Consider the following 21,276-nt stretch of genomic DNA (forward strand, 5'->3'; position numbering starts at 1 on the left):
TTTTTTTTTTTTTTTTTTTCGTTCATTCTACTCGCAAGCAATTGACGCTACTTTCTAGTAACGGTATTAAAATGTTTGACAGTCGATACCATGTTTTTATATTACTTAAATTAATTAAGAATTTACTTGCTCGAAACAGGCGACTAATATTGCAATATTCTGCGGATACAGACTTTCTTAATCGATCTAAGAATCGAATCGTACGCGCAGCTAGTTAAGATACATCAATTGTATGCTACCCACGTGTCGCAGCGTCCACGAGAATTCTCTGGTCCAAATAAAACTTTTAAAACACTTTCGGCTACAGATCGTACATTAAAAGAACTTCTCTTTTAAATAAACTCGATTGTTTTATCGAACAGATAAATTTCTCATTTAGTATCGACTGATTTAAATAAATTCAAAATTTAATACTTACACGCATGCGTAAAAGCAGCGCTAAGCCCTTTTACTCTTATAATACGACAAAAATTATATTCCTCGATACACCAAACATTTTTTAATGGTTCTCCCGCTTTCTTCGATGGACGAATCAAAATAAAACCAAATCGGACGTCAATGGAGCTTGATTAAAAGATTGCGAAGGAAACACGAGTAAAAGGAATATCTTTCCCGCAACGTTATCGGACGATACCGCGCTCATATTCGAAATACTATAATTCGCGACGAGCAAACAGATTCGAACCTATCGATCGAGCATAATTTCCCGTTTATCCCTCGTTCTGATAATCCTCGATTAATATCATGTTCCCGAATATCGAGTATGAGCTTTTTGATGAAATCGCGCGTTAACTTAGGGGGAAAGTAAGGAGATCGAGGTCTGATCATGTTACTAATGGGAAGAAACAGGGAGTGATTATAGAGGGAGAGAAAAGAAGGAAAGTTGTATCGCGGCGTCAGGTGCGTACCTTGAAACAAGCAAGTCCCCTACAGATGTCTCCTGAGCGGCGGCTCGTGCTAGACTGCCGCCACCACAAAATCGCATGCGTCTGCTGGCTGAGACGGACTCGGCTGAGCTCGGTTGCGACCTCGTCGTCCGGCTGTTCGCTTGTCCGCTACACGGCGCCACGCTCCTCCGTCCATTCTGGGGCCGAATGGCCAAGCCGTCACCTCTCGGTTCCTTGTCGTTAGAGCGAATATGCTACTTTATTTATTTATCGACACGCCGTATCACGTTTACAGGATATCTCGCGCGTTACACGCTCCGATACGCCTCGCGTTATCACGAGGAACACCGGTTTTGCGGAGGAAAACACGCTGTTCTGCGTTCTCATCTTTTCGTATCTATTTACCGTCTGACATTGTATCGCTAGCATAGTCGTGTCGGGTTTAACATTGGAACCGCGTATATTTAAAACAAAAAAATGCGTGAGTAGGAGAAAAAATATTTAGTCGTGTTTCGTTATCCAAGGTTACGCGAAAGGTTAGGAAACATGGCATGTATAATGTCGAATAATTATTGTGCACAGTCCCCGCGTTAATCGCTGCTGAATTCGTTGCGATTTGTACTCAGCGATTGGAAAGCGCGTTAATTGCCAGTCATTCGCCTCTGTGTTGTGGGTCATCAGGCATCTCGTACGCTCCTCCCAAAGCATTACACGCCGGGTTGGGTGTCGTTGACGCTTCAGAGGAGTGTCTCGTGATCGCTAGATCCGCATCAATTGCTTATCAGCCGGAACACGTGTGCTTCGGAGCGTAGTTCGCGGTAATGGAGACGAAGATAATAGGTATTGCAACTTCATTGCTCGCACCGACTATAAACTCTGTTATATATTCTGCAGAGAAAAGCTACTTATACAGGATGTCTGATAGCTGGCGGTACAAGCGTGCAGGAGATAAATACACGTAAAAATAAGTAGAAAATGAAAAATGGATTTTAGTGTAGATTATCTCTTGCGTTATTCTATTAATCGATGTATTTAACATAGGTACAGAAATATCACAAATGTTTATGAACACGAATAGATACGATCTGCAGTGAAATTCATAGCATGGAAGCTTGAATAAAAGAATATATATTCCGTGAACCTCCAACCTCGATTTGCGCGAAGATAAAGCCAGAAACGAAAAAATTTTATTCTTTTCGCTTTATTTTTACATATAGACTCACTTCCTAATTGATTGTACCACCAGTTACCAGACGTTCCAATGTTGTATCGTTTAAAATTCGCTCGGAAATATTCTGGAATTATTCGGATTTAGATACATTAGTAAGTGTTCCAATTTTGAAATTTTAGCTTTAAGCTCAAAAGCTCGAGGTCGGAAGCTCGGTATCTCGCGAATCCGTGCACAGTCGCCGACTCAGTATTATTCTGGTCTGAAAAGCTCCGTTGTCATTGAAATATTTTTGGCTTATCGAGGCTGTAGGGCATCTCGATAAACCAGGGCTCAAAAGCTCGAGAATTATCCTACTATTTCGAGATTTGGTAGTATGGTTCCAAACTATTTCCATCATCATATATGTGGCAATTATCCTTTATACCTCGTTCGAACCCTATTGTCCCTGCGAATTTTATTTACTCGGGTAGTCAATTTTCTAACGGTCTAAGTTGGGCAATCCTAATTAGTTACTCTTTCTTCGTCTTCCGGCAAAGCGTTTACACTGCGCGATTCTTTCAGGTGGAAGGGAGGAAGAGACAATTCTACTGCTTCGCCTCTGTCTTCTCGAGGTACCAGCTCGTTATCCTTGATCGGTAACGCAATATGTGGCTCACGTAAAAGCGACACGTTAAAGCGACGAGCAAAAGAACGACCGAGTGTTGCCTTCTTGTCGCGCACGTTCGTCGGCATCTTCCATTTCAATACCTTTCTTTGATGGGCCTAATAGAATCCTCCGATCGCCACCTTCGTTGTCGGTAGCCATTGATCCATCATCGTCTCCGAACTTATAAATCAATATCGATAACATCTGTTACACGTTCCTTCTTAAAATACGAACTCTCGGTGTCTTCTTTGCTTTTCAATTACACGTGTTCTAGCTTTCTCGTATCTCGCAACTATTTCGATTAGTATTATTTTATAATATTTTTATTTTGCATACAATACGTTATGCTTTTACGCTATAATGGCGAGTCTGGTTTCGTGTCGAACCCTGTGAAAATAAATTAGAACATAAAGTTACAATTGTTCTTTTAAGAGGATTTAACGTGCAGAAAATTTGCATAAATTTGAAATACCTTTATAATCTTCTTGCGAACCAAATAGATATACAGTGGCTAATTAAAATTAAACAATGCCAAGTTCTTTATAATTAAATTGTAACGGAAGCGATTAATACTAGAACTATCGAAGGAATCAGTATGACTAGCTTCAGACTTTGTGTCTCTAATTGCAAACATTTTTTAGCTGCTTTTCGCGAAATTGATATTAATTCTTGCAGCCTAATGATGTATACCACTTCAACTATTACGAACATTATTTTATGCATTATATAAAATATATTAACCCTTTGCACTCGAGAGGCAACCTTCAATCGCCATTTCATCAGATTCTAAATATCCTTGTTAATTAACATATCGAACTTAAAAATACCCAACGATGCGTGGAATGTCGAGGTAGAATAATTCTACGCCTTAATTTGTATATGATTTCTTACCGCTTTAAAAATATTCTGACTTTATGGCAGACAAAATTACTATTTTTCTGTAACGAAAAAATCGTCGAGTGCAAAAGGTTAAACTATTCTATATCTTACACATTATTCCATACTATTGTATTCGCATTATTCATGAGAAACGAAAGAACGAAAAACGGATCGTTGCAAATTTACGCAATTTCTGAAGCTGTTTCGCCTTTATCGCTAGTTCTCGCGTTAATTTCTCCGACGTGTACATCTTTCTGTATTTTCATAATGGTTCGCTGATTCGAGAGGATCCAAGCCGTAAAACCGGAGTAGTTTACGGTGTCGCGCTCATGGTTCTCGCGCAATTACGGGGGATCGTGGTCGATCGATACGAGGTGAAAGCAAACTGTGCACCTCGAGATGCAGAGGAAAAAGTCGAAGGCGAGATGAGAACCGACAACGGGTGTCTACGACGAGCGCCTCTCTTCTACGTCGCTTCGTTCTAATTAACGTCTCCTTAAACGCCTGACGCGGCAGTTCAACGCTGCTCATTGACGTCGACGCTGCTTCCGCATGATGGGTCGACTGCATTTTTCTCCGGGCCCAATTACACCTCGCCTGGTACGAGCGAATCCATTTTTCTCGTCCGGTTACGACACTCAACGGGGGATCCCGCGACGCAGATCTGCACCGGACAACTCCAGATCCCCTCGATGACAAGGCTGCAAAAAACGAGCAGAGTCAGAAGCGAAGAATGCTGCCCTCATACCACGCTTCGAGAAACCTCGCTTACCAGTAGGGATATGTGTGTCGATAATCGGCACGGTAGGTTGATTAATGTCTACCATTAACTGGTAGTCTTGGAATTTATTAACATACAATATTCATCGTGTTACCTCTAACTCGAGATATCCCCGACATCTCATGATGGAAAATTAATGCTTCGTCTTTCCAACTCGAGGGTCTTTACTCGCCAGGTTAAAGTCCATCGGCATCCACTCGTGATTCTAAAATCATTGTCTAGGTCTGATCTGGCCCGAGTTTTAACGCAGGATTACCTCGAGTCCGGGACCAAGGAAGAAAATGAAAGACGCTCCAGGAGTTGAAAAGGAAAGGGCAGAAACGAGTGGAGTTATCTGGAATCATAAATGGTTGTATAATAATCTCTGACGCTCGGTATATTTCATCGTCGGGTATATTTGTGCGCCGATTATGGCGGACAACAGGTGAGGACACGAGCTGATCTGGTGGGATAAGGTTTGAGGGTCACGCGCCGCCTCGGAAGGTCCGTGACTGAAAAGCTAACCGGTCCTGAGCGCCCCGCCAATCCCGGTGAGTCGTAGGAAACGTATAGTGTATACTACGGCCCTGGCCGCCAGAGTTCCTCCTAAATTTCCGCATTGCTCGATCACTTACCGACCGACAGTTCCTTCCGATCGATCCTCGACACCGATCACAGACGTTATTGAAATTAAGAGACTCGGTAACTGGGGACAGGGGCCTTCGAATCGAAACAAGAAGACGGGCCTTGAGAAGTACCATACGTGTCGAACGCCTCGAGTTCGTTTCTGACGAATCGTTTCCTTCGCTAGTCACCGCATACATATGTTTCCATTCGACAAGTTTTTCGTTCGACGAAGGATATCGCGAGCTTCTTTATAATGTTCGTCTGGCTTTGTTCGCGAGATGTTAAGAGGGTTCAACGGCACGAAAATTCAAGTTCAACGATGTATTTTCGGTGTTGCGTTTTTTCCCCAAATGAAGAGGGTGGGGGAACATCAAATATCATAGGACGAGAGGATTCATCGTGAAACGTTTCGCATGCAGAGTGTTTGATCGTTTAACGATCCTGTTTCCCGTGCGTTCGTAATGATAAAGCAAACCATTATGCCGCGATGAAACGGAGAGTCTGCGTCGATAAATGAAAAGTCAATGAGCCTGGCCGCCGAGCCGTGACCATGGTCACGTAGTCTGTTGAGAAATTATTACGCACCAAACCCTTCGTTGTAATCTTTCTATTGTTGAGAAATCCACTTTCAAAGTTCGTAAACACAGTTAGTAATTGTCTTACAATTATGTGTACCTAAATTTGGAATGAGTTGTCCATGATTATTGTTAACATAATACAAATAATACCTCAAATGTCTTGCCGCTCTTTTTTATTTGCATGACCATTAATGAAAGGCCAAGGGACGTTGTGTATTTCGTAGAAGCAGCGATTGTGTCAAACTTTATTAGAACTTGGGCTCGCCGTCACCGAACGACTCGATGTGGACGGTATCGAATTGTGATGAGGTCGATCTACATTAAAGTCAATTGATATGATCTACATTCGCCTTTGATCACGTGTTCGCGATCGTTGATGCTCCCTATCGAACTTAGGTCGTCACACGCAAATGCGTGTGGCGCCATAACATTGTAGTTAGGTTATGTGAATATCGACAAAGTTCCTACTATGCGGAAATCGATAAACAGCATTCTGTTTGCGTATTACCTGTTTGTTTTAAAAGGAAGTCATACCATTAAATCCCAATGCCAAGTTTCAATAGTAACATAAAAGGCTAATACCGAGATTTGATTCGTTCGTATAAATCACTGCCGTAAAAAGTCTAGGCACTGCTCCAAATCGAATAGGTTACCGTGCTGACATCTATACACTTAATTTACCTGTTTGCATACGAAGTAACATTGTTTCCAATAAAGACCAGGAAGTTCTTCGAACGATTGGTGAATTGAAAGGAAGGGTATCGAGATGATTGTTAAAAATCGTTCGATACGGTCGTTATCTGGAAAATGATCGAGTTTTACAAGAACGATTCGATTGGTCGTAGGGTTTTCAGTTATGGAAACCACCGATGTCATTCCTGATCATCCAAGAATTTTAACATCGATTTATAGTTATTGAAAATGAACTTGCCATCCAGTCGATTTAAATGTTGTAAATTCACATTTTTGATTAAGTGATATGTATACCTTGAATGTTATGTTTACTTGCAACTAGTTATGTTTTATGCTTTTTTCCTAAACTTCTAATTAATTATTTTGAAAAGAAGTGGAAGTTAGGAATAATAAGATTATTAGAGGTTAAGATGATTAAGGGGCCATTTTTTCGGTGAGAAATTTTGAAATTTGTGTATTAAAATATTACTCGCTTCTAGCATAACACATCCATATTTGCCTATAGTGAATAAGATTTATCCCTGCATTTGAACCTTATAAATTAAATTTTGTAAAATCACGAAATGAAGCGATTTTAATGTCATCCAAGTTTTTCTAATGTCTAATTTTACCTTCCTCAGACGCATATGTAAGATATCTCTTATCATACCTGGCACTATAAATAGTTCCACAATGAAAAATGATTCACGCAAAAAAACGAAAATGAAAGTACAACTATAGCAAAGACCAGAATATTGAACACTACCGTAATCGTGACTTGCTCTTATCACGTCGCTGTGTCCACTACCATGATTAGTAGTCCGCACGCACAGATATACATATTGTTCCTACGAAAAGTAACTGCAAGGTCAATGAAGAGGATACGTGCGAATGACAATGCGACTCGAATATTAAAAGCGTTAGCATGATGATGAAAAACACTTCCACGTTCTGTTAAACTTAATTCGAGTTTTGTTTACAAACGAGGCACCAGATTATACTAGTCTGATTCGTTTTGTATTGCGTTTTCCCCTATATACGATCTTAACACTTTTATGGCAGGTATTCTATTATGTGTGACTTCAGCTATATAAAATATTCATACATGATAATAGATATTTTTTATAAATAAAAGAATATAGTTATTTAATAAATTAATATTTAAGTTTTAATAGTTAGTATAAAAAAATTGTTACAATGATCAATACTATTTGTGCGACAACAAAAAATGCTCGTGGATAACAAAAATCACGCTTACTTGTTGCTCGCGGTGAAAGTGTTAAGAAAATAAAATAAAAATGACTGTCGTAATGATTGCAAATTTAAGCACTTTTTGGTGTTCCTTTTTTAGGTTCCAATGAACGAGGTGGATTTCAACATCTTATGGATAGGGAACCATCCAAAGCCAGACATTCTACGGAACTTAATGCCTCACCAAAAAGTGAACCATTTTCCAAGGTACGCAGAATCGATTGGCATTTGCGCGGGAAAATAACTGTTCAGCTTCGAAAAGAATTTTGCAATGAATTATCATAGTTGAATTGATAAAGTTAAAAGTGACGATTTTGACTATCGATCGTTTTTTTTTTGTAGATCATACGAAATAACCCGTAAGGATCGATTATACAAGAATATAGAGGCAATGCAGAGGAGCAAGGGTCTACGAAATCTGGATTTTATACCGCAAACGTTTCTGCTACCTAGCGAATCCAGGGAATTACTCACCGCTCATTTCAGGTATCGCGGGCCCTGGATTGTCAAACCCAAAGCCAGTTCCCGCGGACGTGGCATTTATATTGTTAACAGTGTGAGCATAATAATTTCTAGGTATGAATTTAGATAACGTGGCCTGCACCTGCATGCTTGTTTCCACACACCGCCATAAACGGTCATACTTAATATTGTGGCAAGAAAATTCATATTACAAACGTTATTACGTACCTCTTTTTATGCTAGAATTAACTTCAAGTATCAATAAAAACGTAGTAATATTTTTCTGAATTTTGCTACATGTATTGAGATTATACTGTTGATTTCGGACGATGCATGTTACGTGTTTGCAGCCTGAAAAAATTCTTACGGACGAATCTGTGATCGTTGCACAATACATAAACAATCCGCTTCTGGTCGATGGGCACAAATGTGACTTACGGCTGTACGTAGCTGTCACGAACTATGATCCGCTGTTGATCTACCTGTACGAAGAGGGCTTAGTGAGATTCGCCACGGTGAAATATGATGGCGGCAACCAATATATATGGAACCCCTGTATGCATTTATGCAATTATAGCATCAATAAATTTCACGTGGATTACATAAAGTAAGCAGATTCATTTTCACTGTATGTACCTTATCTAGAGGTGGATTAATCCATTATCGTAAATTATTTTGCAGGAGTGAAGATCCGGATGCGGAGGATGTAGGACATAAATGGACCTTATCAGCATTATTAAGGCATCTACGTTCGATGGGTCAGGACACAGAATTACTTATGCAACGCATAGAGGATATTATAATAAAATCGATTCTTGCGACTGCTTCTGGGATCGTTAGTGGAATTAAACAATTTGTGAAACATCCAGAAGCTTGTTTTGGTAATCTTTGGTTACTGCTTTGTTGAATATAAAATATATGATTAAAAATTCTGATAAGTTACATACATTATTTTAGAATTATTTGGATTTGATATTTTAATCGACGATACCTTGAAACCATGGTTATTAGAAGTCAATTTAACTCCATCTTTGGGCTGCGACTCACCGCTCGATGTTAGATTAAAATCAGCATTAATTGCCGATTTACTTACTCTAGTTGGTATACCTGCGATTGATCCGATGTTACGACCTCAAAGTACGCACGTGAATCGATCCACAGTGACTTCTACTAAAAGAATAGTTAACGTAAGTTTTTTGTTCTGAGTCCTTGACTGATTATCAAGTCATGGTAAAATAAGGTAGGATTTCGTTGTTTCTAGTGTAGAAGAGTACACTCGGCTGAGACATTATCCCAAAGAAAGAAGAATACAAGTAAAAGTAATATTAATAAATCAGGATTAACAACCGAACAACAACGAATAGTAGCATCTGCAAAAGCCCAATTCGAACGACGTGGTGGATTTGTCCGTATATTTCCAAGTCCAAAATCGTGGGAAATGTACTCCCAATATTTAGGTACATGTTTAACAGCAAGTTTTAGTTTACTATATTTTGATTATTAATATACTGAATATTATATTTTATTTGCAGATTCAACCACGGGAATTCCAATAGTTTCAGATCCCTTAGGACCAGGCAAAGTTCCACATCAAATTAATACAAATCATAATTTAATGTTACATGAGCAATTATTTCCCGCAGCGAGTCGTGCTACAGACTTTATTATTCCTGAAGTTACCTTGGACAGATTGTCTAGGTACTTTTGTGAAAATAATATAAAATTTTAAAATATACGCTCAAATATTAGTATAAATCGGTATAACTCATTACAGATATGAAAGATATGAGAGAGCTTTAGTAAAAGGGCATAAACAAAGCTTAGATCGCGGCCACAGCAAAGAGAATATGGATACGGATAAACATAAATATAAAAGTCAGGTGGTACAGTCTATGCATGAAGGAAATAAACTTAGGTTAGTTATATGACCATTCAATCCGGGTCCCGACATCATCGAATTTACAAATATTTCATACAATACATAGTTAATGAAATTTTTAGTCCTGGAGAAGCTAGAAAGGCCTTTGGTATATATTTAGGACATATATTACATAAAATATCACAACCTAATGCGGATCCAGAATGCTGCGACCTTGTGATGAAATTTCTTCAGCAGTCAGCTAGTAATTTAAGGACACCATTCTTTTTTACGGTAAGTTACGAAAGCATGTTGTGTTGACTTTGATATGTTGTAATTAAATTATTTATCTATACAGTTACCAAGTAGTAAATTGAGCGATAAAGATCGTGCTGCTGTTACGGCTAAGCAGCTCTCAGACTTTTTACATTTATACAATCGGGAAACAGATCTTTACGCGGATACAGTTGACCGCCCACGCACTGTTCCGAATCGTCTGTTCCAAAAATTCTTAGCCGCAGCAAGGTGAGTTCATATTTAATCTTTTATACAATCGTATTTAATTATCATATTTAATTGTTATTGATACTTTTTAATACGTGTTATTTAATTATTAAATAGCGAGCAAGATCTCGACGATATATTAATTCTACAAACGAGGTTATATAAATGCGCTCACAGTTTTTTGGGAAGGAGCGGTTTCGCAGGAAGCTTACCTGGTCCTAATTTATTGGGTTCTTTACCCCATATTACATCTCGCGTATATTCTAATGCCGTAACCAGCGAACAATGCAAATGTAATCAATCATCAATCACTAGGCCTACAAAAGCTGCACGTACCTAGTTGTACAATGTGTGAATATTTGTTATAGATATGTTTGCTCGTTAAAAGTACTATGTACGGCTGCTCTAGGACTTCCCAGTACAAGTGGACAATCATCCACGTATATATAATCGTAACGTTTCCCATATAATTATAGCACAGAAAATTGTCACAAAACTAATATTTTGGGTACGCTTGAAAAGCGCTTTAATATTCGCTTATTTATTATAAGGTAGGAGAGTAAAAAGTTCATTATACGATACTTCCAACGAATAATATCTTGAGCCTTCTTAAAGAAGTTTTCTTAGTCTCTCCAGTCGAGTTAATATTCTCACATAACGATTTTACCTTAAAACTAGTCTTCAACATCAAAGATTCGTCGAAGCTAGATATGAAATAATCTTAAAATAGAAACTCGCGGATTTAGGTTTAACGAGTTTTATCGTATAAAACACGTGGCCAATTAAAATTGAATCGTTTTAAGATAAAGCAGGAATCATATAAAATAAATAATTAAATTAATAAATTTTAATGGAGATGCGTTATCGGCCTACGTAATAGGTCATTAATATTTACTTCTTGAAATGATATCATGCCGAGTTCATTGGTCGTGAAAATTATTTTACAACTCATACAAAAATAATTAGTTTGTTATATTTCTTTTTTTATTACCTGTAGCATCGAATATGTCATTTTATACAAAGTAATACAATAATTAATTTCATTTACTTAAAATATAAGTCCATTTACCACAAATTTAAGAAGTATCTTAGTAATTAATTAATAACATTTTTAACAGTTTTATCAGAGATGTTCCTATTTAAGTTATATGTTTATTAAAATTAAAACAAACATGTTTATTTGTATAAACTTGTGTTTTAGATGCCTTTTTGCGTCTAGTCAAGTTGAAGGCAGAGACACATAAAAGTAACACTTTCTTTTTTTTGCAATTATTTGTTGTTCGTTATAATTTACTTAATAACATTTTGTTTGACAATTTAAATTCGTCCATAAAGGATCTAGAAATAGACGTAAGATATAGTAGTTAGAAAGTTACATACAAATATTCAACGAATTGAATTTTTGCGAGCGTATAGTTCGTACAAAAAAAATCGATTTAGGAATTTTTTTGAGATCAACTTTTCGAAATGCAATAAATACGGACGATCAATAAATTTGAAGTAGAGTCGATATAAGATACAAAATGTACTTTGTATAGTAATAGTAGTACACCTTGTACAATGATTTTGAGTCATGACTCGGTAAAACGCCTAATAATATTAAGTTATGTGCATTCGATTTGAAACAAGAAAAGAAAAGAAAATCATGTACCACGGTTTTCACGACGTGGTTGCTAAATGGAAAATGGAAAATATTTGTCGATACGATTGGCGGGAACCAATCCATTAGATTAAAATCATCGTATAGGTCTTATCCATCCATATAATGCCGTCAGTATTTAATACAAGAATTTACAGCTTATTCTTCCAAAAAATATGTCATTTGCATTTTACAAGCTTTATAATATTGCACGCGACAAAGAAGAGAAATAATGTATTTTTCAATTTGTGTTATTAGAGTGAAATACGAATTATTGGTACATGCGAATTCAACTCACTTGCTGTGATACAACCGCATACGACGATATAGGTATCAGTTGAGCGCAGTATCTTTGACTCAATGGCATTCAATATATGACATGTTATCTTAGTGGGTTGATCTCACACGAGACAAAGGTCTTAACATTGTATCCCTTGCTAAGCACAAAGGAAGACTACTACGTTCATTATAACACGAAAAAATATTGTTACTGCATAATTGTATTCCTAGCGTGACACGTTTATAATCAGTTAAGCGGTATGTTATCAATGTTTTGTAGTTTATTGTATCTACCTAAAATTTACTTATACAACTTGTACAACGAGTAGGTTTAAAAATACGGTTCTAAATGCGTGTTGATCATGTTTATTTTGTTTTATTCTGTTGAGGTGCATATTTTTCTTATTAATTCTTATTTGTAACGTAACGTATATCGTGTTTGTATAAGTTCGCGAAGTATTATTTCGTGTATATATTTATTGTAATCCGAACAATTATTTATGTACACCGAATTTTAGTTCGTACAATATTATTTTTTTTTATGTCACATCACGCATTACATTTCATTGTCCGAATTTATATCTACATCTAATATCATAATCAGCAGAATATTTTGCAGCAAAATATTTGAGCATATCAGCTTGATGCTCGCTATTTGCGTCCATCCTAAATGTATAAAATATTGGTATCTTAAAACAAGATTGTTGTACTGCCATTATTTTATAAACATATCTTTTCTTTATAATTTATAATTGTAATGTACTTTTTATATCATGAGTACTTTTATTTAAGTAGAAATATTTTATGTATTCGAAACGTAAATCGTATAAAGTAAAAAATGTACAATAATTTCACTTATTTTTTAAGATTATTATTAATTACTATTATTTCAGTGAAAAACAACATCAAAAAACAATCTGATCATATTCATACGCTTTTCAAACATTTCTTAATTTCTTAAAGTGCATCTAATGATAAATATAAAATCTTAGCGAGAAAAAAAATATTTAAATAAAAATTATCAAAAGGTCAAAAGAAGACACGAAAATTTAGGAAGCTTTTTAATGTACAGCTAATATATAATTAACGTATCATTTTTGCACTTAAATGTTCACAATGTGTTAAGTCAAATACCTTTCGTATTCATGTAACGTTTTCTTATTGTGTAACTTTCCGTATTCTGTATTTTGTGATGCGAATTACTTATTATGTTATAATGATGCATGATTGACAAATTTTTGAAAGATATAGATATCGATTCGTGCGCAAAATATCCGATTAAATTTGATCTTATCTATGAAACATTCAAGTTTGTCTTTAACTCTTATGCAGTAAGTTTGTTGAAAAGTTCCATCTTATAAACTTTAATTACATAGGAACGTTGAACCTAAACAATAGTGAAATCGTCAGGGACGGTGAAATTAGCAGATGTACATAAAAAGGAAATTGTTATTACATACCTCTGTTGCATGTGCAACACTCCCTTCCTACCTGTGATTTGTAAAATTTACTAGTCAGCTTACTGCATTTATTATAAATAAAATATTGTAAGAAAGCAATGTATAACTATTTTAACTATGTATGTATAACTATATATAACTGTTTTATTATAATTATCGAATATAAAAAATATGATAATGTTACTCGGAAATATAACAACATCAAAACGTCGACAAAAAATATTAAATATAACAAATTACAGTGAAGTAAATTTATTATTGTTGAAATGTATTGTTAGGTGGGTTGTTATATGACCGAGTACTATACAGCCTTCTTAGATTTTAAATATTTAAATGATACCGAAAGGTGTCGATATGTACCTACAAGCATACTTATTTTCGCATTGTAAAATTGTCTTTAAATTCAAGTATTCGAAATAAAACAATAAAGAAAGATTTCACATTATCTTAATTAAAGACATAATTTATATGGAAACTCAAACTGTATAAACGCTCTTTTTAATTCACTAATTTCACCGCTAGTTGGTGTTCAAACTCGAATATTTTCCCCCATGTTTTCCCTAGGAATTAAAATAGTGAATATTACGATGGAACAACACTTTCCGTTGGTTTGTCCATAAAAATTTGCTAGTATCATCATGTCGGAGAGAGTTATGTGAAATTTAAGAAATTATCAGAATTGTACAATAATATCTAAATGAAATAAATTTAAGTAAATGAATTGTGTACATTACATGTATGTAACGATATTCTTGTCCCTGCTTTTCCTTTGGTTGTGCAACGAAATTAATCGGCGCGAAAATGTCACGTAAAGGACTGAAAATTTGTAAACATTTATGACGATGATTACTAAATAAGAAATTCAATTAATTTTGTTTCTTTTCTAAGCAATTCTTAAAAAATAATGAATCAAAGTAATAATTTAGATCGTTAAAAAACAATGTATCAAATAATTTGATAAGTACAGTGTTTCGTAGTTTAGAAGAAAATGAAATTCTGACACTAACAAAGTTTGATTTGTAATTTCTATTTCATTAATTTGTGCATGTAAAGTGTGAAGATTACAGCGTTTATATTTTTATAGATATATTTTCTTTTTGTAAGTATATGTTTACTAGATCTTAATAAAGTCAATATAGTTATACTTTTAATAGAAATTATAACAGATATATTCAGTCCTTGTATTTAACATTCTAGGTACAATGGAATCTGAAAATTCTGTTATGTTAGAATCATGTGGAGAGCATTCAATTTTAATTCAAACTGTAAAAAATATGGTTAATGAAAATACACGTACGGAATTAGAAAGTGAGGAAGAAGGATTTTTTGTAGTAACAGATGTTCAGGATGAACAACAAAATGTAATAGAAGTATCAAATGAAGAATCAACAGTAACACAGTTAGATGAACAATTTTCTTGGTCTAATTTATGCAGAGTATGTGCTAATACCAATGATCATTTAATTCCAATATTTGAAGGAGAAGGTTTACAACATGACTTATGTAATAAGATACATAGATATCTACCCATATGTGTATGCATTTATTTATTAATTTATGAAATGTTCATATGTATGGAATGTTAGATTTACATAAGTGGTCTTTTATAGATATCTGAAAGTGATACACTACCATTACAGTTATGTTACCATTGTGCTGCTACCTTATTAGCATGGCATGAACTATTAGAAGGATGTTTGAATGCAGAAAGAAGATTATTAGAGATTCAAGATACATTACAAGAAAAACAGGTATATGTAAATATAAAATGGATACATCATCATTTTAGACATTTCAAAGCAAACTGATTTAGAAGAATTACATTAATTCTATAGGGTTCTGAAGGACTAGAGACTTCTACACAGGATACAACATGTGTGTCTAACATAACAGAATCACTTGTAAGTATAAAAATGGCAAATAATTGATATATATATGCATACTCACATACATATGTATGTATATATATATATATATATATACCAAAAATGCTTTTTTTAATTATAGCATCAACAGCAAGAAACTGTAAAGGATGAAGTTTCTGGGGATTCAGGAGTTAATGATTCAGACAGGTAATGATTTCCTTTATTTAAAAAAAAATATAGAAATTATTAACATATTGGAATTATGCAACATGTATAATTGAACGTGCAGAAAATATGCCCACTATAAATAATGTTAAACTCAGTAGTTAAAATTTTTATAAAATCAATTGTAATAACAAATACGGAATGGATAAACAAATTTTTAATACAAATGAAACAAATACTCTTAAAGAATATTTTATATATTAACTATTTCAATTTGGAGTATGGAACAAGGATTACTATGGTTTTTTTCAATCAAAGCATTTACATATAATTATACACAAAGACTATTGCAAGTGGTCTATACAAACGCCTCGAGAAAATGATGTATGACAATGAAATTAAGGATTATCAAGAAAGATATTCCTAACTTTCTCAAGTGCCATTGATAATTGGATTGAACAAGAACAATCTTCTACATCATATTAGCTGCAAATCCGGAGTCAAGTATTGACTGTTTTGCAGGTCCAGTAGTATGCGAACACCGTTTAAGGTGTACCTAGATATGCAGAATGTATTTCGGAAGCCACACAGAAAAAAGTTCCAGCTTCAAGAAAGAAAGTCTACAGACAATGGAGATTGCGATTCGGTGTGGATTACTGTCATGAATTCAACACTTGATCAACCTGCTATAATGTCTGATCAACTACAAGATAATGATGTTACCATAAAGGAAGAGGTTTCTCAGATGTATACTACAGATAGTTTAGAAAAACTAAAACTAAACGACAAAACATACAAATCAACAGATTCTTCAAATATGAAAAATGGAAGTAAAAAAGTAAAAGGAAAATGTAAAATTTGTTCTAGCGATACAAAAGTTTCGAAAGATCCTTGCGAACATATAAAAAATAAAACTGCCATTGACATTCAAGAATCTTACCAATGCATTGAATGTGGAAAATGTTTTAAATTAAAAGATTCTTTTCTTAGACATATGAGGATACATACAGATGAAAGGCCGTTCACTTGTCATGTGTGTGGAAAACAATTTAGGGATTCTGGTGGCCTCTCTAGACATTTAAAAGATGTACACGCAAAAGTAAAAAATTTTACGTGTGATATATGTGGAAAATCTTTCGCATCGAAAGCTACGAGGGAAGATCATCGTCGAACACATACAGGAGAAAGGCCTTATGTATGTGACTCATGTGGGAAAACGTTTAAATCGAAAGCTTCTTTATATATTCATAGTAAATTACATACAGATGAATTTCCACATCCATGCTCTTATTGTAATAAAAAGTTTCGTAGAAGACAGGAAATGCTGGCTCATGTAACTACTCATACAGGAGAAAAGAATTATGTTTGCGATGTGTGTTCGAAAAGATTTCGAGTGAAATCAGAACTCGTTAGACATAAGTTAATTCACTCTGAAACTAAACCCTTTGTTTGCGTGGAATGTGGACTCGCCTTTCGACAGAAACGTTACTTGAATAATCATATTAAAAGCAGACACATTGAAACATTACGAGCATGCTAATATGCGATCTTATCATTTTGCTGTACACAGATAATTCTTCGAATTTAGCAATAAACAGGAAGCATTCAAATCTGGTACATTTATTATTTTTCCAGGTTTGGTCTACCTCAGAAGAAATCCTTCACGGCATACTGCTTGTGGCAGCAAACATTCAGTGAAACGAACTCAAAAGACAATATAAAAGAAAAAGTTAATGACAATGTGGATAGCGTTAATTCATTTGATAGTTATTATGATACAAGTTTAAATATGATAGAAATGATGAAAGCAATGTTACCTTCTGTGAAAAAAATAAATAGCTCATCAAATAATCAATATACATGTAAAGATTGTCAACAAACTTTTATAAAAGAAAGTTACTTTACGCAACATATGTCTGAATGTAGAAGTATAACTAAAAACTCCACTGATCAAAATATATTAAATGTAAAAGAGTCCAACAAACTAGAAGATAATATAATTATAAAAGATGAAAATCAGAAAAATTTGAAATCGTTTCAAAAATGTAAAAGAAATAAACTCGAAACTTATCCATGCATGTATTGTGATTACACAGTCAAACGGAAAAAAATGCTCGAGTTACATTTAATGGAATTACATTCGGAGTTTGTCGGAAAAAAAGATAAAAAATTAAGATGTGCTGATCGAGAAATGGTAATGCGTGCTAAAATGGAAATTGACGGAAAGGTTTATTATCACTGTAATGAATGTGGTAAAAATCTTTATTCGCCATATACGTTCTTTTGGCATGTGCGAATACATACTGGGGAAAGACCATATACGTGTCATCTTTGTGGCAAGCAATTTCGTGTATCTCAGGGGCTAGCGAGACATTTACGAGATACACATGCAGGCATCAAAAATTTCCCGTGTGATATTTGCGGTCGAATGTTTTCAACAAAACGTAGCGTAGAAGATCATAGACGTATCCATACTGGTGAACGACCATACATTTGTAATATTTGCGGGAAATCATTCAAGCAAAAAGCCTCTCTCTTCGTACATAACCGGACTCACTCAGATGTATTTCCCTTTAAGTGTAATTATTGTAATCAGAACTTTCGAACGAAACCGTCGCTGATACTTCATATAACCAAGCATACGGGTGAAAAACCACATGCATGTGACATATGCGGCCGATGTTTTCGTATAAAATATGAGTTGAAGCGTCATCGTTTAATTCACTTTGATAATAAACCGTGGAAATGCACAGAATGCAATCTCTCGTTCCGTCAAAAACGCTACTTAGTTAATCATAAGAAAATAAATCACAATACAAGCCCATTCGTGGCTGTCATGAAATAATGGAGAAAACTCTCTTTTCAGGTATAAATATCGAGTCATCGAAAGCAATGCAAAAAGCGAGTCAGGCAATTCGTTTGGTAATGAACATACGAGAAAACAAAATAATAATTTCGCGATACAAACACGTTCTGAAACTGATCTTGTTGTTAACCGAAAATCAAGAACACGATTAAAAGAGAACTCAGGAACTGCTTCTAAAAAATGTACAAAACACATAGCATCGAAGCGAACTTTGGAACAACGAAATGAATTAGTTCATTCAAAAGTAATAGTAAATGGATTCACATATTATAAATGTCAAGATTGTGGGAAGATGGTTTCGACCTCGTACAATTTCCTAATTCATCGAAATACTCACACAGGAGAAAAGCCATATACCTGTCATATTTGCGGGAAAAGCTTTTGTTCAGCATCTGGTTTGAATAGACATACGCGTGACGTACACGCAGGGATAAAGAAATTTGCTTGTGATATATGTGGCCGATGTTTAGCCTCCAAAGCTTCACGAGATGAGCATAGAAGAACCCATACAGGAGAAAGACCCCATGTATGTGAAACTTGCGGAAAGTCGTTCAAACAGAAGGCATCTCTGCACGTTCATAAATCATTTCATTCAAAAATTCTCTCGCACGAATGCTCCTTATGCGATCAAAGTTTTAAGAGAAAACAAGAGTTAGATAAACATATTTTCATTCATACCGAACAGAAACCTTATTCTTGCGATATCTGTGGCAAACAGTTTCGTAGTAAAGGCTGTATTAGTCGTCATAAACGTATTCATAATAATCAAAGATCGTACATTTGTCCCGTATGCAATGCGAAATTCAGCCAAGAACGTTACTTGAAGAGTCACAGCAAGAATATGCATAAAACTTTGCATTCGGTGACATGATATCGGAATGTTTATTTTGCAGGTGGAAAGCCGAGTCTGATGCTGTTATGCAAATATCGACGGTTGAAAGCGAAAGTACAAATGCTGAGGAGGTTGAATACATCCAGTGCACTCAATGTGATATTGTTTTCGTAGATATGAAATACTTTATAGATCATATGAACGCTGAGCATGAAGCTCAAATGCATTATTGTCATTATTGTAAGCTAGTGTATCATGGTCAAGAAAAAGATTTTGAGGATCACATATCAATGCATGGTAATAGTTACAATGAATTCAAAAATACCACAGGAGATGAAATCTTAGAATGTGTAAATAAAACAAAAAAAGCAGACAAGAGTCTTGAAAAAACTTCTACTGCAGATAATGAAAAGCCTATGTGTTATACATGCAACTTATGTGAAAGGAACTTCGCAAAGAAATCTGAATTAAAAAAGCACATAAACAAACATTCCGATATCAATCGAATCCAAAATTCAGATGAAACAGAGCTTGTAAATAAGGCGAAACAAATAATCAATGATCGCGTTTCTTACAAGTGTGATACATGTAAAAAGATTATATTTACGAAACGGGGATTTCTACGTCATATACGTGTCCACTCTGATAAACGACCTTGTAAATGCAACTTATGTGGAAAATCGTACCGTATCGAACAAGATTTGGCTAGGCATATACGGGACGTTCACGAAGGACTAAAAAAATATGCTTGTGACATTTGCGGTCGCGCTTTTGCAAATAAAGGAGCAAAGGATGATCATCGTAGAATTCACACCGGTGAACGTCCATACGCATGTGAACATTGCCCAAAAATGTTTCGAACTCTCAATTCTATTTATATTCATAATCGTGTACATACAGATTATAAACCTCATAAATGTACGTATTGTGGAAAACATTTTAGAAGTAGGCAGAGACTAACTCATCATGAAACTACGCATACAGGCATTAAAGCTTTTGCCTGCGAAATCTGCGGAAAAACGTTTTCTGTTAAGGGAGAAGTCGTTCGACATCGCGCGATACATAATGAAGAAAAACCTTTCGATTGTAAATGCGGTATGAAATTCGGCCAGAAAAGATACCTGAGAAACCATATAAAACAGCATCATAAAGAAGCGTCCTCGTGGTTGTTAGCTGAGTTATTGGGAAATAATAACTAAAGCGCAAATCGTTAAAAATAACTACGCCTTAACAAAATTTTGTACGAATATTATAGAAGATAAAATGTACAGTTAGAAACCTGTATTTTATTTCTTATGTTGATTTTGTATTCTGAATCTAAAATATACATCGAAAATTAATGAAATTATATTGTAACGATATATTGAAGAATATATATATAATATATATATCTGTGTTGTATCTATACAAGTTAAATTACTTCAAATTTGTTTATACAAAACGAATAAAATTTGTGTATTAAATAGAAACTTAAAATGATGTAAAGTAAACAGATAATATTATCATAGTTTCTTTTTAAACTAAACCTTTTTTTAACTATTTAATATATTATCTCACATTTAATTGTGTAGCATTGTTGAAAAATGCTTAAGTCAATATGATATATTCAGTTGCTGTGATATGATTTCAAATTATGAATCCAATGTATGTATATATATATATGTATCATACATAGAGTAAAATACATGAATATAGTAAATGTAAATTTTATAATCAAAACAATTTTTATGGAGGTTAATCTCAGGAATTATACATATATGTATGTATATGTACATGGAAAAAGTAAATCATGCTTTTTATTTCTTTATCACTTTAATAACATGTACTGTCTTAAACCTATTGAAGATAATAAAGAAGTAATATAAAAAAAAATAT

The 21,276-nt window shown here is 34.7% G+C and overlaps 3 protein-coding genes and 1 long non-coding RNA gene across 9 annotated transcripts in view; 2 read left to right on the forward strand and 2 right to left on the reverse strand.

The window, feature by feature from the left end:
• The window catches only part of LOC108548936 (uncharacterized), a 5,421-nt gene extending 4,343 nt beyond the window's left edge, over positions 1-1,078 (reverse strand). Inside the window, exon 1 of the mRNA XM_017902085.1 lies at positions 909-1,078. The gene's annotated coding sequence lies outside the window, so the exon portion shown is untranslated. The remainder of the gene's footprint in view (positions 1-908) is intronic.
• Positions 1-10,729, forward strand: part of TTLL5 (Tubulin tyrosine ligase-like 5) — a 32,345-nt gene extending 21,616 nt beyond the window's left edge. For 2 of the 4 annotated variants that reach the window (XM_017902081.1, XM_017902082.1), the window contains exons 5-15: positions 7,572-7,678; positions 7,814-8,027; positions 8,284-8,540; positions 8,615-8,814; positions 8,891-9,120; positions 9,195-9,390; positions 9,466-9,631; positions 9,708-9,848; positions 9,935-10,085; positions 10,150-10,316; positions 10,413-10,729. In XM_017902081.1, the coding sequence (XP_017757570.1) occupies positions 7,572-7,678; positions 7,814-8,027; positions 8,284-8,540; positions 8,615-8,814; positions 8,891-9,120; positions 9,195-9,390; positions 9,466-9,631; positions 9,708-9,848; positions 9,935-10,085; positions 10,150-10,316; positions 10,413-10,635 (2,052 nt within the window). In that variant the 3' untranslated portion in view covers positions 10,636-10,729. Of the gene's footprint in view, positions 1-7,216; positions 7,283-7,571; positions 7,679-7,813; positions 8,028-8,283; positions 8,541-8,614; positions 8,815-8,890; positions 9,121-9,194; positions 9,391-9,465; positions 9,632-9,707; positions 9,849-9,934; positions 10,086-10,149; positions 10,317-10,412 lie in introns of those variants that run through there. The other 2 variants (XM_017902084.1, XM_017902083.1) reach the window with 2 other exon arrangements.
• On the reverse strand, positions 2,318-7,031 carry LOC108548938 (uncharacterized). 2 transcript variants are annotated; one of them, XR_001890296.1, is made up of 4 exons: positions 6,987-7,031; positions 4,459-4,698; positions 3,177-4,284; positions 2,318-3,091 (listed from the first exon to the last, which is right to left on the reverse strand). It is a non-coding gene; the product is annotated as an uncharacterized LOC108548938 (long non-coding RNA). The 2 variants fall into 2 exon arrangements; XR_001890295.1 differs by having other exon boundaries at positions 6,891-7,012.
• A 4,146-nt stretch (positions 10,730-14,875) lies between the features above and the next one.
• LOC108548823 (zinc finger protein 3 homolog) lies at positions 14,876-20,622 on the forward strand. Of its 2 annotated transcripts, none has more exons than XM_017901945.1 (5): positions 14,876-15,208; positions 15,284-15,424; positions 15,509-15,574; positions 15,681-15,745; positions 19,463-20,622. In XM_017901945.1, the coding sequence occupies exons 1-5, from the start codon at positions 14,876-14,878 to the stop codon at positions 20,598-20,600; spliced, it is 1,743 nt and encodes a 580-aa protein (XP_017757434.1). In that variant the 3' UTR covers positions 20,601-20,622. The 2 variants fall into 2 exon arrangements, with proteins under 2 accessions (XP_017757434.1, XP_017757433.1); XM_017901944.1 differs by lacking the exon at positions 19,463-20,622 and adding an exon at positions 17,339-18,609.
• Positions 20,623-21,276: the final 654 nt, after the last annotated feature.

Source organism: Eufriesea mexicana, unplaced genomic scaffold (assembly GCF_001483705.2).
Source record: "Eufriesea mexicana isolate 0111107269 unplaced genomic scaffold, ASM148370v2 scaffold1653, whole genome shotgun sequence".
Taxonomy (NCBI): Eukaryota; Metazoa; Arthropoda; class Insecta; order Hymenoptera; family Apidae; genus Eufriesea; species Eufriesea mexicana.

Bases quoted from the DNA above. Each gene is read 5' to 3' on its own strand.
- LOC108548823 (XM_017901944.1), top strand. From the start codon at position 14,876: ATGGAATCTGAAAATTCTGTTATGTTAGAATCATGTGGAGAGCATTCA. The intron at 15,209-15,283 runs GTATGCATTTAT...GGTCTTTTATAG, and splicing joins ATAGATATCTACCCATATGT to ATATCTGAAAGTGATACACT. The intron at 15,575-15,680 runs GTAAGTATAAAA...TTTTAATTATAG, and splicing joins CTAACATAACAGAATCACTT to CATCAACAGCAAGAAACTGT.